General features: G+C 47.1%; 1 protein-coding gene across 5 annotated transcripts in view; it reads left to right on the plus strand.

The window, feature by feature from the left end:
* The window catches only part of mybpc1 (myosin binding protein C1), an 88,374-nt gene that overhangs the window by 43,468 nt on the left and 28,219 nt on the right, over positions 1 to 16,687 (plus strand). For 4 of the 5 annotated variants that reach the window (XM_055650526.1, XM_055650523.1, XM_055650525.1 and 1 more), the window contains 8 exons: positions 419 to 467; positions 4,100 to 4,114; positions 7,323 to 7,382; positions 8,949 to 9,115; positions 11,425 to 11,557; positions 13,279 to 13,403; positions 14,425 to 14,530; positions 15,722 to 15,882. In XM_055650526.1, coding sequence (XP_055506501.1) covers positions 419 to 467; positions 4,100 to 4,114; positions 7,323 to 7,382; positions 8,949 to 9,115; positions 11,425 to 11,557; positions 13,279 to 13,403; positions 14,425 to 14,530; positions 15,722 to 15,882 — 816 coding nt within the window. The remainder of the gene's footprint in view (positions 1 to 418; positions 468 to 4,099; positions 4,115 to 7,322; positions 7,383 to 8,948; positions 9,116 to 11,424; positions 11,558 to 13,278; positions 13,404 to 14,424; positions 14,531 to 15,721; positions 15,883 to 16,687) is intronic. The other variant, XM_055650524.1, reaches the window with a different exon arrangement.

Genomic DNA, 16,687 nt, shown 5'->3' on the forward strand with positions numbered 1-16,687 from the left:
TGTGGAGTTTAGAAGGAAGAGGGTAGATATAATTGAAACTTATCGAATAATAAAAGGCCTGGATAGAGTGGTTGTGGAGAGGGTGTTCCTTGAGGGAGAGTCTAGGACCAGAGAGCATGGCCTCAAAATAAAATGATAAAAAGAGAGATGAGGAGGAATTTCTTTAGCCAAAGGGTGATGAATCTGTGGAATTCATTGCCACAGACGGCTGTGGAGGCCAAATCATTGGTTATATTTAAAGCGGAAATTGACAGATTTTTGATTGATAAGAGTGTCAAAGGTTATGGGGAGAAGGCAGGAGAATGGGGTTGAGAGGGAAAGATAGATCAGCCATGGCTGAATGGCAGGGAAGACTCGATGGGCCAAATGGCCTAATTCTGTTCCTATTACTTATCAACTTGTGTCTTTTTGTTTTCAGAAGCCCCGGAGGTCCAGCAGATCGATATCCGAGCTGCTTTTAAACGCAGGTAAATACAAGAAAACTACCCCAGCATCGCAATTCCCAACACCCAGTCCTGATTCCTTGACATGGAAACAGGCCTTTAGGCCCCACTAGCCCACACCAGCTAACATGCCCCATCTACATGAGTCCCACCTGCCTGCATTTGGCCCATATCCCTCCACACTTATCCCATCCATGTACCTATCTAAATGCTTCTTAAATGTTGAGATAGTAGTACCTGCCTCTACCGCCCCCTCTAATAAGTCGTTCCAGACACCCACCACCCTTTGTGTACAAAATGTTACCCCTCTGGTTACTATTACATTTTTCTCCCTCACCTTAAACCCTTTGTCCTCTGGTTCTCGATTTCCCCTACATCCGGGTAAAATGCATTTACCCACTCTATTCCTCTCATGATTTTGTACACCTCTATAAGATTACCCCTCATCCTCCTGCGCTCCAAGGAATAAGGTCCTAGCCTGCCAAATCCCCCCCCCCCCCTTTTAGGCCCACAGGCCCTCGAGTCCTGGCAACATCCTTGTAAATGTTCTCCTCACACTTTCCAGCTGAACAACATTGTTCCCACAACAGGGTGAGCAGAATTCTGTTTTGGAAGTTCCTCTTCAAACATGCAGCAAGTTCAAGGACATGGCAACTGGCTGCCTAACATTAATTTCCTCCTTTTTGGTTTGAACCAGTGTATCTGATTCTTAGTCTGATCGCAGTGTCCCACATCCAGGCACTTACACACTTAGGCTATTTCGGTCATGTTGAAAGGGAATAACAATGTTTTCTATAAAGAATCCAATGCTTGGGGATGAAAGGGAACAGATGTTGAGTTTATAAACTCAGCGGGTCAGGCAGCGTCTGTGGAGAACATAGACATGTGACATTTTCGGTCAAGACCCTTCTTCAGACTGATTGTAGTGGGGTGGGGAGGGGGGGGGGGGGGGAGCTGTAAGAGAGGTGGGGGTGGGGCAAAGATTGACACAAAGTGCTGGAATAACTCAATGGGTCAGACAGCATCTCTGTAGGAAAAGGATGGGTGACATTTCAGGTCGGGAGCCTTCTTCTGACTGAAAGTAGGGGGGTGGGGGGGGGGGTGCGGGGGGTGGGGGGGGGGGGGGGGGGGGGGGGTGGGGGGCGAAGAGCTGGAGACGAGGAAAGACCAGGACCAACCCACTGCCTGGCAAGTGATAGGTGGATACAGGTAAGTGAGGGGAATTGATTGGCAGATGTTTGGATCAAGGCCAGAGATGACAAGACAAAATGTGTGGGATGAGGAGATAAAGAGACGAGTCGTGAAATGTGAAGCCAGAGGAAGGAATATAGGTGGAAGGGGAAAAGGTAAAATGGGTGCGTATCCAGGTGGGGCACCAGGAAGAGAGAAGGGAATTGTGAGGGAGAGGTGGAAAAGGTAGGGAGAGGGGGAACAAGGGCAAGGGGGTGTTTGTAGCTAGTTACTTAAAATTGAAGAATGTGTGAACTAGACACAAGGGAATGCAGATGCTAATTTACAAATGTTTTTGAACTTTTGACTTTCAGTCGAGTTTGTGAGTTTTGTACACCTGCATATTGATTGGCAGGCATGATTAAGAGGTTTATTTGCAATAACTTTCAGCAGAATATTTACCAAGTTTGCAAATTAAAATACAACCATCGCCATCTTTGACACACTCCAGCCTTGATGGGGGCCACCAGCCCCAGGGAGCAAGTGGTCACCATGTGCTCCCCTCCAGGGACAGCTGGCCACAGACATGGCCTTGGAAGAGGGACGAGCACAGGCGGCAGATGGAATCCATAACCGTACGCTGCTTGGACCTCTGAATGACCATCTTGGCCAGCCCCAGGAGCGGACAGACAAGAGGTCCTCTGACCCAACCATCCCATCACACCCCTTGCAGTGGGTGCCCAAAGATCAGGCAGGTGGGGCTGAAGTGCATCCAGAAGCCCCTTCAAACATTCAACCAAGAACCCCAACATGTCAGGTGTGGTCGGTGTGTAGATTATCGATTAAATGCCAAGACGTTGAACTTGGGACTTCTTCATGTGGTGGCTGAACGAAAGGAGAGCAAACGACAACCAACCATGGAATAATCTTCAAAGTTTGGGAGGCAATCCCTCATTCAGTCTCTCTGGAGGTTCCCATGGACCGTCTTCATCCACGTTCTCGGGAAGGAACAGTGGTCCAGGTTTTCTCCGCTCTTTGTGCCTGGAAACACTTACCAATTTCTCTTTCGACCAGCCATGGCGCAAGACAATCTCAGAGAGACAAGGAAATGCAGGTGTTGTAATCTTGAGGAAAAAACACCAAGTGCTGGAGGAAGTCAGTGGGTCAGGCAGCATCTGTGGAAGTAGTGGACAGACAACGTTTGGGGCCAGGACCCATCTTCAGAGTTGGACAACATTTCAAGTCCAATGGTCTGAAGAAGGGCCCTTGCCCAAAAGAGCATTTGTCTAGTAGAAACTTCTTCATAAAGAGCAGAAGATACACAGCACAGGATGCAGCAATGTGACTGTAGGGAGGTCAGGTGGAGAAGTATTTTCCGTGGCCTCCCATCTGGCTCAAGAATGGTCAGAGGAAAGGCACAAGGTTTACAGTTCCTGGAGGAGGATGAAACACAAAAATGCCCGTAGTGGTAAGATGGAAGCTTTCCGAAACGGAGGCCAAGTTGAGCAGTGAGAGCTTCTAGAAAATGGCATCATGAACAATTAGCACACCAAGGTCCAAGGTCTGGAGCAAGATCAGCAACACTAAGTACTTCCTAAGAACTCAGGAGGTAAGCAACTGTCCTCTATGGAACTGGAGGATTGGCCAACTGGTTAATACTCAGGTGACAAGAACCTCTGTACAGATGCCTGTGGGTATATGTTGGATGATCTGACGGTGAAGGCGACCTTAGGTGGACCTCCCAACATCTCAACCCAAATGTCCACTCTGGTCTGCCCCCATCATTTGTTGGAATCATTTGGGATGAGACTTCTGAATCTTTAAAGTTTAAACAGTGATTTCAAGTTTTGACGTGAATCTCAACAAAAGCTGAAGGAAAGAGCAGTGAAGAATCAGTGAGCCGATGGAGCTCAGTGATGAGAACAGAGGCAATAGTGTCCATGAGGGCAACATCAGATTAGGTGCTGGATATGCAATGTCTGTGAGGAATATCTGGTAGGCAATGTATGGATACACAACATCTGGAAATGCAACACCTGCATATTTGATTTGCAACATCTGGATAGGGAATATATGCCATATCTAAGGGGAGCATCGGTGAACTTTCTGCTTGTGGTGGTGAGGGTCTTGGGTGGTTTAATGCATGGATGGGTTTAGGTTTAGTGGTGAAATTTGGTTGGTTGCTGGGTGGATGAGTCAAAGTTCATTGGGTCCTGAGTGGTCAAGATTGGTTGATGAATGATGGGGCAGGTGATTGGCTGGTGCTTGGGTGTCCCTATGGTGGTTGGTGGGTTGGAGAATGGAATCTTGTTGGGGTTGGAAGGTCCGCGGTTTACACATCGTTAGTTAAATGGGTCTTGGTTAACTTTGCCTGCCCGGTTGCCTGATGGCATTTGAGGGCTTCTGAATGTCTTTTTCTTTACTAACCTGCACGACCTCCAGGTTCACCTCTAAGAAAGTTCTATTTTGTATTCTTTCACTCATAGGGCTGCTCCAGTAAGGTAAGAAACTCTCTCAAACTTCTATGTTTCGGTGACTCTTTGTGAAGGAGAGAAACTCTTTCTCCCTCTTAACATCTTTCTGTGGATGGGAGCGAGCGAGTATGCTTATGAGTAATCTTTAGTTTAATTAACATCTTGTGTCTTGCCTTTCCCTGGGTTGGCGGGAGAGAGACCTGCCCATTTAATGTGGTCTCCCTGCTGCCCGAGTGTAACTTGCTCCTTACTCTGCGGTGATGTTAACCACAGATTACTGCCTACTGCCTTGAGCGGAGAGATAATATCTTACACTTGACTCTTCAAGCTACGAGGTTCCATGTCCTACTTTGACTAACTAACTCTACTTTGTTTATCGAAAGCAACGTTGAGCACAGGTGCACCATGCCTAGGTTTAGGCGCATCAAACGTAAAAGCACTCCGTGAGTTTCTGATCATAAATCTTTATTGATCAATTTGTTGGACAATTGATTAATCTTACTAATTTTTTTTTTTTTAAGTTTACGTACCATAATCTCGGAATTATGGCTACACTTCTACACTCGATTGACAAGATGTTGATCTTGTACATCAGTACCTCCCGCTGTACGGAAGGACTTCAGGAAGCCGATGTGACTTGTCTACCAGGTTTCATGGTCTAGGCTGTGCTCAAACTTGTGCAATCACATCTTATGATTCTCTTCTCACTGCTGTGGTCTTTCATGGTTCTCTGACTAACCCTTGGGACACGGTCTCTTACTGTGGCCATTTTATTTATTTATTTGTTTGCTTCTCTTGAGTGCTTTTGATGTCCTTCTTGTCAAGACATTCTTTGTGGAAGAGGGTGCGGTCTTTGCATCCATCAATGATGGGTAACAGTTGTCGGCGGGGATATATATAATGTCTTCACATAAACCTCATCATAATCCGGCCAAGTTATTCAGGGAGTTCCTCACATCTGTAATAAATTCATTGTGTGGCTAGCATTTATTGTGTTTACTTTGGACTATAGAGATACAGCACGGAAACGGGCCCTTCAGCTCATCAAGTCCGCGCTGACCTGCGATCACCCCGTACACTAGCACTACATTTATAATTTTACCACAGTTAATTAAGTAACCTATAAACCTATAAACCTGTACACCTTGGAGTGGGGGAGGAAACCGGAGCACCCAGAGAAAGCCCACGAGGTCACGGGGAGAACGTACAAACTCCGTACAGACAGCACCCGTAGTCAGGATCAAACCCGGGTCTCTGGCGCTGTGAGGCAGCAACTCTACCGCTGCACCACCGTGCCGGCACATTGCTCGTCCCTAAATACACTTAAATTAAATGGTTATGTCATTTCAGAGGGCAGTTAAACATCGGACATAGAACAGTAGAGCACAAGAGTAGGCCCTTCGACCCACAATGTCTGTGCTAAACATGTCATAAGGAATAGGAGTAGACTTAGGCCATTCGGCCCATCAAGTCTACTCCGCCATTCAATCATGGCTGATCTATTTCTCCTTCTAGCCCTATTTTCCTGCCTTCTCCCCATAACCTCTGACATCTGTACTCATCAAAAATCTTTAATATATCCACTGATTTGGCCTCCATAGTTTTTTGTGGCAAAGAATTCCACAGATTCACTAGCCCCTGACTAAATAAATTTCTCCTCGTCTTCTTCCTAAAGGAACGTCCTTTAATTCTGAGGCTATGACCTCTAGTCCTAGACTCTCCCAACATGATGCCAAGACTAACTCTTTGGCCCGCTCATACGCTACATCCCTCCATACCCTGCATAACCATGTGCCTATGCAAAAGCCTCTTAAACGTCACTATCATATTTGCCTCCCCCACCAACCTGGCAGTGAGTTCCAGGCACCCACCACCCTCTGTGCAAAAAACAACGTACTCCGTACATCTCCTTTAAACTTTGCCCCTCTCACCTTGAACCCATGCCCTCTAGTCTTTGACATTTCTATCAGGGGAAAACTGTTCTGACTGTCGACCCTATCTAAGCATCTCATAATTGTATAAACTTCTATCAGATCTCCCCTCAGCCTCCAGCACTCCAAAGAAAAGAGTTGCCAGTGACAATTAAGCCTACAAGACTGCGGTTCCAGTACTCACTACTCACCAGTTGAAACTATTTAGTTATTCCAATCTACTACCAGCTCTCCATTTCCCTAGTGATATTAGGTCAAGGGGCTGCCTGGTGGTGTCATGGTTGAGCTACTGCCTTACGGCGTTAGAGACTCGGGATCGATCCTGACTACAGGTGCTTGTTTGTACGGAGTTTATACATTCCGTGACCTGCTAGATCTTCGGTGTCCTCTCACATTCCAGAGACGTACAGGTTTGCAGGTTAATTAGCTTGGTATGAATGTATGTTTTTCCTAGTATGTATAGGGTAATGTTAATGTGCAGGGATCGCTGGTCGGTGCGGACTCGGTGGGCCGAAGGGCCTGTTTCGGCGCTGTATCTCTAAACTAAACTAAACTAAACTAACGTTGCCATTGACTTGCCTGATTGTTGGTCAATGTCTCAGTGCAGGGTGGAAACAATTGGACCTCAAAACATCTTGATGTCCAGAAATGCATGGACACCATGGACATCCATGAATTACGAGGCTTCTAGGATTATGATTCTTTGTACTTCTGTAAATGCATGGTATTGGCACGGTTTATTATTGTCACGTGTATCGAAATACAGTGATGAATCTTAGATTTTGTGTGCTATCCAGTGAAGCCATATTGTACTTGAGTTCAATGTGCTAGTCTTCATTCTCAAAATTGTAACAGGCACATCATCTAGCCTCGGAATGAAGGACTGATGGGGTTTGAGGAGATGATGAAGTATCATTATTTTGTTGAGTATTTATTGAAAACAGCGAGGTACTGAAAGGTAAAGTTTGAAGGCAGATTAACTTCAGAATTAACTATTATCTGATCAGGTAATCAATTGGGCCACCTCAGAATGAAGAATTGAATCTACATTAATATAATTTGTTGTTTTACTTTGTAACAGGTCTTTAATGTTACTAAACCTTATTTCTTTTGCATTGTGTGAACCTTTGAAAATTCTGGAAGTTGAGCAAATGTTGCCAATAAGTTGTTTCAACTCTTTCCTTTGCAATCGTTATGTGGTGTTTTCTCTTTCGACTTTCTCTTGAGTGAATGTTGTTTTTCATTTACAGTTTGCCTTTGACTAGATTCCTAAAACCTTGCATGTTTTTGTTCTTTGTTAAAAGTGGAACTGATGGTCAGGAAGACGCAGGAGAGCTTGACTTCAGTGGATTACTGAAGCACAGGTGAGTCGTCATTGTGTGGGCAAGATATTGGTGTTGGTTTCTTAATGTCCTGTGTACCGAGATGCAGCGAAAACCTTTGCGTGCTATCCAGTCAAATCATACTATACATACTGTAACAATCAAGCCAAACACAAGTACAACGGGCAGTGCAAAGAGAATAATACCAGAGTGCAGAATATTGCGTTGGCTCAGTGGCGCAGCTGGAAGAGCTGCTATCTCATGCCAAGAGACACAGGTTCAATCCTGACCTCAGGAGCTGTCCTCTCCAGTTTCTGATCTTGACCTCTGGGCGCTCCGGTTTCCTCCCACATCCCAAAGACATGCAGGTTTGTAGGTTAATTGGCCCTCTGTAAATTTCCCCTAGCGTACAGAGAGTGGATGAGAAAGTGGGATGACGTAGAACTAGTGTGAATGAGTGATCAATGGTTGAGCGTGGACTCGGTGTGCCGAAGGGCCTGTTTCCATGCTGTAATTCTAAACTGAACTAAACTAAACCTAGGTACCTTTGTGCCCATGTCATATGTCCCCAAATAGAGCAAAATAATTCTTAATTGCAGCAGCACAACCGATACGCAAATATAGTACTCTGTAAACATCATCAACTACAAAGTTCAGTATATGTATATATTTTTAAATAAACCATAATATTGCACAGATAAAAGCAATGCCACCAAGTCTATGTAGGTTGGAGCCTATTTGGTGGTTGAAGTGTTTAACAGCCTGACGGCTCTAGGGTAGAAGCTGGTCCTGAACCTGGATGTTACAGTTTTCAAGCTCCTGTACCTTCTTCCCGATGGCAGGAGTGAAATGAATGGCCAGGGTGGTGTGGGTCTCTGATAATGTTGGCTGCCTTTTTGAGGCAGCGACTCATAGAAACATAGAAACATAGAAAATAGAAAATAGGTGCAGGAGGAGGCCATTCGGCCCTTCGAGCAAGCACCTCCATTCATTGTGATCATGGCTGATCATCCCCTTTCAATAACCCGTGCCTGCCTTCTCCCCATATCCCTTGACTCCACTAGCTCATGGAGCTCCATCTAACTCTCTCTTAAATCCATCCAGTGACTTGGCCTCCACTGCCCTCTGTGGCAGGGAATTCCATAAATTCACAACTCTCTGAGTGAAAAAGTTTTTTTTCTCACCTCAGTCTTAAATGACCTCCCCTTTATTCTAAGACTGTGGCCCCTGGTTCTGGACTCACCCAACATTGGGAACATTTTTCCTGCATCTAGCTTGTCCAGTCCTTTTATAATTTTATATGTTTCTATAAGATACCCCCTCATTCTTCCAAACTCCAGTGAATACACCCCTGTGTATCACTTTGATGGTGGGAGGTCAGTACCCGTGATGGACTGGGCTGTGTCCAGCACTTTTTGTAATCTTCTTCGCTCCTGGGCGTTCGAGTTTCCGAATCAGGCCGTGATGCTCTCTACATGTGAGCGCATTGTTAGAGTAATAAACGTTGTGGTTGAAAACCTGGATGATTAAAGGCAGAACTAGAGGAGGGCAGGGGGAGGAGGAGAAGGGCTGGGAACGGTGGAACTGAACTCTTCTCTCCGTTGCCAGGGAGGTTAAGGACGAAAACACGGAGCCCGATGTTGATGTCTGGGAGCTCCTGAAGGGCGCTCAGCCACACGAGTATGAGAAGATTGCGTTTGAGCACGGCATCACCGACCTGAGGGGTCTGCTGCGTCGTCTGAAGAAAATCAAACGAGAAGAGAAGAAAAGTGCTGGCAAGTACAGAGCATTGAGTATAGAAGTTGGGAGGTTATGTTGCAGTTGTTTAAGACATCGGTGAGACCGGATTTAGAGTATTATGTTCAGTCCTGGCCACCATTTTACAGGAAAGATGTTGTCAAGCTGGAAAGGGTGCAGGGAAGATTTACGAGGATGTTGCCAGGACTCGAGGGCCTGAGCTATAGGGAGAGGTTGTCCAGGCCTGGACTCTATTCCTTGGAGCGCAGGAGGATGAGGGGTGATCTTACAGAGGTGTATAAAATCATGAGAGGAATAGGTCAGAGTCTCTTGCCCAGAGTAGAGAAATCAAGAACCAGAGGACATAGGTCGAACAAGAGGAGGGAAAGATTTAATAGGAACCTGAGGGGTAACATTTGTCACACAGAGGGTGGTTGGTATATGATACAAGCTACTGGAGGAAGTAGTTGAGGCAAGTAGTATCGCAACATTGAGAAACATTAATGTGGGTAGGTACAAAGATAGGACAAGTTTAGAGGGATATGGGCCAAATGCAGGCAGGTGGGACTAGTGCAGATTGTGCAGACTAGTTGGTCGATGTGGACAAGTGGGCTTGTTTCCACACTCTATGACTAAGCACACAAATAAGGAGGTTCAGAGAGATACACACAAAGTGCTGGAGTACCAACGGGTCAGGCAGCATCTCTGGAGAACATGGATAGGTGATGTTTCGGCTTGGGACCTTTCTTCAGATTTCAAGTAGGGAGTAGGGACGGGGGATGGAAGAACTGGAGGCGGAAAAGACCAGGACAAATGAGGGCTGACAGGAGATGAACTCCACATGTCCGGGTAAAAACATAGTCGCAGAGCCAGAGAGCGGTAGGAATCACAGAGGGGGAGCAGCTAGAGAGGGTCTCATTGGAGACCCATTAGAGAGTGGAGGAGAACTTCTTCAACGTAGGCATACCTTGAGGAGATCACACAGTGGAGCAAGCCAAAATGTAGAACGAGGCACTGCAGATGCTGGTTTATACCAAAGATATACACAAAAGTGCTGGAGTAACTCAGCGGGTCAGGCAGCATCTCTGGAGAACATGGATAGGTGACATTTTGGCTCGGGACCCTTCTTCAGACTGAAAGAAGGGGGTGGGGGGGCTGGAGAATGGAGGCAAGAAAAGACCATGACAAATCAGCAGACGACCTCGGAGGGATTCAAGTCAAGTCAAGTCAAGTCAAGTTTATTTGTCACATACACATACAAGATGTGCAGTGAAATGAAAGTGGCAATGCTCGCGGACTTTTGTGCAAAAGACAAACAACAAAACAACCAAACAAATTATAAACACAATCATAACACACATATTCTTTTACATAATAAATAATGGAAGGAAAAACGTTCTGTAGAGTTAGCCCCTGGTGAGATAGGCGTTTACAGTCCGAATCGCCTCTGGGAAGAAACTCCTTCTCAACCTCTCCGTTCTCACCGCATGGCAACAGAGGCGTTTGCCTGATCGTAGCAGCTGGAACAGTCCATTGCAGGGGTGGAAGGGGTCTCCCATGATTTTATTTGCTCTGGAGTTGCACCTCCTGTTGTATAGTTCCTGCAGGGGGGTGAGTGAAGTTCCCATAGTGCGTTCGGCCGAACGCACTACTCTCTGCAGAGCCTTCTTGTCCTTGGCAGAGCAATACCCAAACCAGATGGTAATGTTCCCGGACAAGATGTTTTCCACCGCCGCTGCGTAGAAGCACTGGAGGATGCTCGGAGACACTCTGAATTTCCTCAATTGCCTAATGTCAAATTCACCAAAACCTTTGACATTCTTACTAATCAAGAACCTGTCCATTTTCGCTTTAAAAATACCCAATGACTTGACCACCTATGCCGTCTGTGCCAATGAATTCCATAGATTCATCACACTTTGAATAAAGGAATTCCCACTCATCTCTCTAAATGTACGTCCTATTATTCTGGATGATAAAGAACAAAGCCGTTGGTGTACAATGTCCGTGCCGAATGCGATGCCGTTAAACTAATCTCCTCTGCCTGCACATGATCCTCATCCCTCCATTCCCTGCATATCCATGTGCCTATCTAAAAGCCCCTTAAACCACAATCGTTTCTGCCTTCACCACCACCCCGATGTTCCAAGCCCCAGTCACCTTCTTTGTAATCTGTCCCCATACATCACCTTTCAACTTTGCACTTCTCATGTTAAAGCTATGCCCTCTGGTCTTTGACATCTCTACTCTGGGGGAAAAAGTTTCTGACTGTCTACCGTGTCTATGCCTCGGTTGGCTTTGTTTAATGTTGGTTTCTTTCTTGCCTTTCCTCCAATTACACACCAAGCTTTTGCAAAGGTTCTGGAACCTGGGTACCAGGTGGAGAGAGGTGACAAGATAAGGCTCGTGGTGGACTTGGCAGATCCAACTGTTGACCTGAAGTGGTATCGCAACGGGCAAGAAATCCGCCCTGGTCCAAAGTAAGTGTTTGCCTTAAATGTTCGACAAGTCGACCTCCGATTTCCCCGCAACTGGTGGTCCGGCAATTCCTTTAATCCGGACAAAATTATGAGAGTGCACTTCAAATCCCCCCCCCCCCCCCCCCCCCCACCCCCCACCCCTCCTGCCCCCAGAAGTCCCCCCAAAAATGTGTTGCCTCGACCGGATACAACCTCATTGGGACTTTCGGGCCGGAATTTCCTCCGACCGGAACTCTGGACCTCCGGCACGACCAGAGCCGGCCGATCTGCTCCCATATCCAACTTCCAAAATGATTTTTGCGGCCCAGTATCTCAGCCCCTTGGCGGTCTAGGGGGACTGTTCCAGTACCGCTGGACTCCTCTCAAAGGTCGTGACTTGGTCCAACAAAGCGGATAATGCAGAATGGCTCTGGAGAAAATGGTGCCGGAAAACGATGGTGGACCTGTACCTCTCAGTTAAACGGGACAGAGACACAAAGAACTGCAGAGGCTAGAATTTTGAGCAAAACGCAAAGTGCTGGAGGAACTCAGCGGGTCAGACAGCATCATTGGCAAACATGGATAGGTGATGTTTCAGGTCAGGACCTTTCTTCAGAGCCAACCCCGACCTGAAACATCACCTATCCATTTTCTCCAGAGATGCTGCCTGACCCACAGGCAGTTACTCCAGCACTTTGAGTCCTTTAGAGAAAGAGAGACATTCCATTGAGGGTGAATAATGGACAGGCAGAAGAAGCAGGGACGGAGACTCGAGGTACGTGATGGACTTGGCAGATACAACTGATCCTGAGCAAAAAAGCAAAGTGCTGGAAGAACTCAGTGGGTCAGGCAGCATCTGTGGAAGGAATAGACAGACAACATTTCAGGTCGGGACCCTTCTTCAGACTGATGCAGTAGGGGGGAAAGTGAGATGGGGGTAGCACAGAGCCTGGCAAGTGATAGGTGGATACAGGTGCAGGGGGGGGGGGGGGGGGTGATTGGAAGATGGATGGAGTAAGTGACAAAGACTGGAGGTGAACGGGATACAAAAGGGTGTCAGATGGGAAGAGGCGGATTGCAATGTAAAGGTTGAGAGAGGGATATGGGTGGAAGGGGACGAGGGGAGGTGAAAGTGGGGGGGGGGGGGAGTAAAGGGTATCAAGGGACTCGGAGATGGGAGATGATCGAATGGAAAAGGGGAAAGAAATAGAGTAACTGGGGTGAGTGGAGATGATGGGAGAAATGGATGCACACCAGGGTTGGGTGGGAAGGGGGGGGGGGGGGGGAGGAGGTAAGGAAGAGAGGGGGTGATGGGAGGGCATTCCTTGGAATTGGGTTGTAAGCTGCCCAAGTGCAATATGAGATGCTGCAATGAGCATAATGTTTTTTTTTCCTTCATAAGGAGAGTTTATTTCACTTTATTTCATAATCAAAGTACAAATACTGGAAGGGCTAATACTGCCAAAGACCAATTTACAAACAGCAATCAATTAATTACCAAATTACATTGGTAACATCTGTAAACCCCCGCGGCCAGCATTCACGGAAGGCCTCCAGAGACCCCTTGGGCACTGCATGTTCCTTCTTCAGGGACACGCGGACACAGATGTAGGCCTGGAAGAGGGAAAGGCCGTCGACTCGGGCACGACCCTCGGCATAATGTTGGGTGTGTGGAGTGCTCCTATCACATTGGCCGCATTCACACTGCAGATAATGAAGCCTTCATTTGTAATCTCGAACAGGTACATCTTTGAACACAAGGGGACATTACGTATGCTGACCATAAAAAACTGCACCAAGGCAGATGATGCGGCATACCAGGTGTCGGCAGGGGAAGAGAAGAGTACGACAGAATTGTTTGTTAAAGGTAAGCTCCTCCAGAAACTCCTCTGCACGTTTCACTTGCTGCAAAACAGTCCCCTCAACCCAAGAAATCCGCCCCCACCCACCCCACCTAATCTCACCCCGTTCACATCTCCTGTTCCACTGTCCCACAAAGATTGATGCACAATGATGCAGCGGGTGGAGCTGCTGCCTCACAGCACCAAAGATCCAGGTTCGATCCTGACTATGGGTGCTTTCTGCATGGAGTTTGCACGTCCTTCCTGTGACCTCATGGGTTTTCCTAGGGTGCTCTGGTTTACTCCCACACTCTAAAGACATGGAGATTTGTTGGTTAATTGGCTCCGGTAAAAAATTGTTAATTGTCCCTAGTGCGATAGCAGGATAGTGCGATTGTACAGGCATTGCTGATCGGTGTAGCCTTGATCGACCAAAGGGCCTGTTTCTGCACTGTATCTCTGAACTAAACTAGACTTTCCCCTTTGGTCATTGTGTATGAGAGGCCATTCAGCTCATCTAGACCCTTTCTCAACCTGGGGATCATCACAGGTACTGAAGATAGACACAAAAAGCTGGAGTAACTCAGCGGGTCAGACAGCATCTCTGGAGTGAAGGAATAGGTGACATTTAGGGTCGAGACCCTTCTTCAGAAGCGTCATCTATTCCTTTACTCCAGAGATGCTGTCTGACCCACTGAGTTACTCCAGCTTTTTGTATCTATCTTTGGTTTAAACCAGCATCTGCAGTTCCTTCCTACCTAAGATACTGACCTCCCCACCATTGTAGGTGCGGCAGCCCGACTTGTCCATGCTAACCAAACTAGATCCATCTGCCCATGCTTAGCCGATGTCCTTCCAAACCTTTCATGTCCATGTACCCAGTCCAAGTGTGGTGGGTGTCCCCACTGGGGTGGTTCTATAATCCCACCACTACAGAAGGATCAGGGGATGGGTGTGATTTGGAAAATACACCACCAGTGAAGGGTGAGGCTCGGGGACACGCTGATCTATGGGCGGATCTTCACCCGTTGTCCTATGTCTTTGCAGAGCCTCCCATTCTGATCACTCGCGGGCTGGAGGACACAAATGGGCTGGTCGGGGAGAGAGTGGAATTGGAATGTGAAGTGTCGGAGGAGAATGCCCATTTGAAATGGTACGCCTCACCCCATTGGCTCAAAGCCAAAAGGGAGTTCAGTAGACTGAGCAGGATTGGCCAAGCTGGTTTCAAGTGAATACCGTCATACACACTCACGGAAGAGCGGCACGGTGGCGCAGCGGTAGAGTTGCTGCCCCACAGCGCTAGGCACCCGGGTTCGATCCTGACTTCAGGTGCTGTCTGTATGGGATTCAATGATACTTTATTGTACCTAGGTACAGTGAAATTCTTTTTTTTTTGACACATTACACAAAGTACACAAAAGAGTCGCCACATTTTGGGCGACGACAAAGTTACACAAAGTACTCGTTAGAGTTATATTCATCCTTCTTCATCCTCACCCACCTTAACCCCCCCCCCCCCCCCACCACCACCTCCTCCCTCCCATCCCCCCCTTTCCCCATCCCAGGCCCCTCTTTGTTCGCCCTGTGACCATGTGGGTTTCCTCCCGCATCCCAAAGACTTTAATTGAAAATTGTCCCTAGGATAGGATAGTTCTAGTGTACGGGGTGATCGCTGGTCGGTGTGGACAGTGGACCAAAGGGCCTGTTTCCACACAGCATCTCTAAAGTAAAGTACAAGTTGATTTGCTGCCTTCCTCTTCACAGAGAAACAATTCACTCAACCCAAGGCATCCACCTCCAACCCCCCCAATCTCACTCCATTCACATCTCCTTCTGTTCCTCTTCCCCACAAAGGTTTATCCAGTATCCCCCTTACGTCATTCTATCATAGACACCACTCAACCCATTGAGACTCTTTCTCAACCTGGAGATCATCACAGGTACTGACCCCCCCACCAATGAAGGTAACTACAGGAGGCGCTGCCACTATCATCATAGACCCACACCACCCTGGCCACACTCTCATCTCAATGCTACCATGGGGAAGAAGGTACAGGAGCCTGAGAACCATGATGTCCAGGTTCAAGAACAGCTTCTTCCCGGCAACCATCAGGCTCTTGAACACTGCACAACACTAACCTCAGCAACTATGATCTTCTGCGAACTGTGTCTTTTGTTGCACCATGGACTTTGGTTTTGCACGATGATGGTGACCTAATATTATGGTAACATGGAACAGTACAGCACAGGAACTGGGCCTTTGGCCCATAATACTAAGTTTAAACTCTGCCATCTCCTCTGCCTGCACCTCTCCTCCTGATCGGGGTTTGGCCTTCCTCTTCAGGTACAAGAATGGAGTTGAGCTCGGAGTTTCATCCAAGTATCGCATTAGGACGGAGGGGACGAAGCACTGGCTTATCATCCCCGAGGCAGCCAAGGCGGATGCAGGGACGTATTCCGTGAAGACCGCGGGGGGCCAGTCAACAGCGGCGCTGAAAGTCGAGAGTAGGTATCAACCTTCACAGAAACCGTGTTAAAGGGGTCCCGGTCAGTTGGACACAGGGAGACCAAGATCCCTAGAAAGTTATGAGTTGTGCATGAGTTGAGTTGGTCCTTTGTGTCTCTGTGGAGCAAAGGATGTCCGTCCTGTCTGGATCCATGTTCCAGCTCTTTCCCTGGGCTATGAATTGAATTGAATGGTTTATTAGTCACAGTGAAATTCTTTACTTACATACATACCCAAGGGATGCAAATACTCGCCCATAAAGGTAGAACTGTAAAATAACCAAGGGCAGAAAACGCTTGTTGGAGTTGTATACAGACCACCAAACAGCAGTAGGGAGGTTGGGGAACGCATCAAGCAGGAAATTAGGGATTCGTGTAGCAAAGGTACAGCGATTATCATGGGTGACTTTAATCTACATATAGATTGGACCAACCAAATTGGTAGCAGCGCTGAGGAGGAGGATTTCCTGGAATATATACGGGAAGGGTTTTTAAACCAATATGTAGAAGAACTGACTAGAGGGCAGGCCAGCATAGACTGGGTATTGTGTAATGAGGAAGGGTTAGTTAGCGATCTTGTTGTGCAAGGCCCCATGGGCACCAGTGACCATAATATGGTGGAATTCTGAATTGGTGTGGAAAGTGACACGGTTAATTCAGAGACTAGGGTCCTGAACTCAAATAAAGGAGACTTTGAAGATATGAGACGGGAATTGTCTAGGATAGACTGGTAAATTATACTTAAATGGTTGATGGTGGAGATGCAATGGCGAAAATTTAAAGACTGCATGGATGAACTCCAAAT

This window comes from Leucoraja erinacea, chromosome 19, assembly GCF_028641065.1.
Source record: "Leucoraja erinacea ecotype New England chromosome 19, Leri_hhj_1, whole genome shotgun sequence".
In the NCBI taxonomy this organism is placed as follows: Eukaryota; Metazoa; Chordata; class Chondrichthyes; order Rajiformes; family Rajidae; genus Leucoraja; species Leucoraja erinaceus.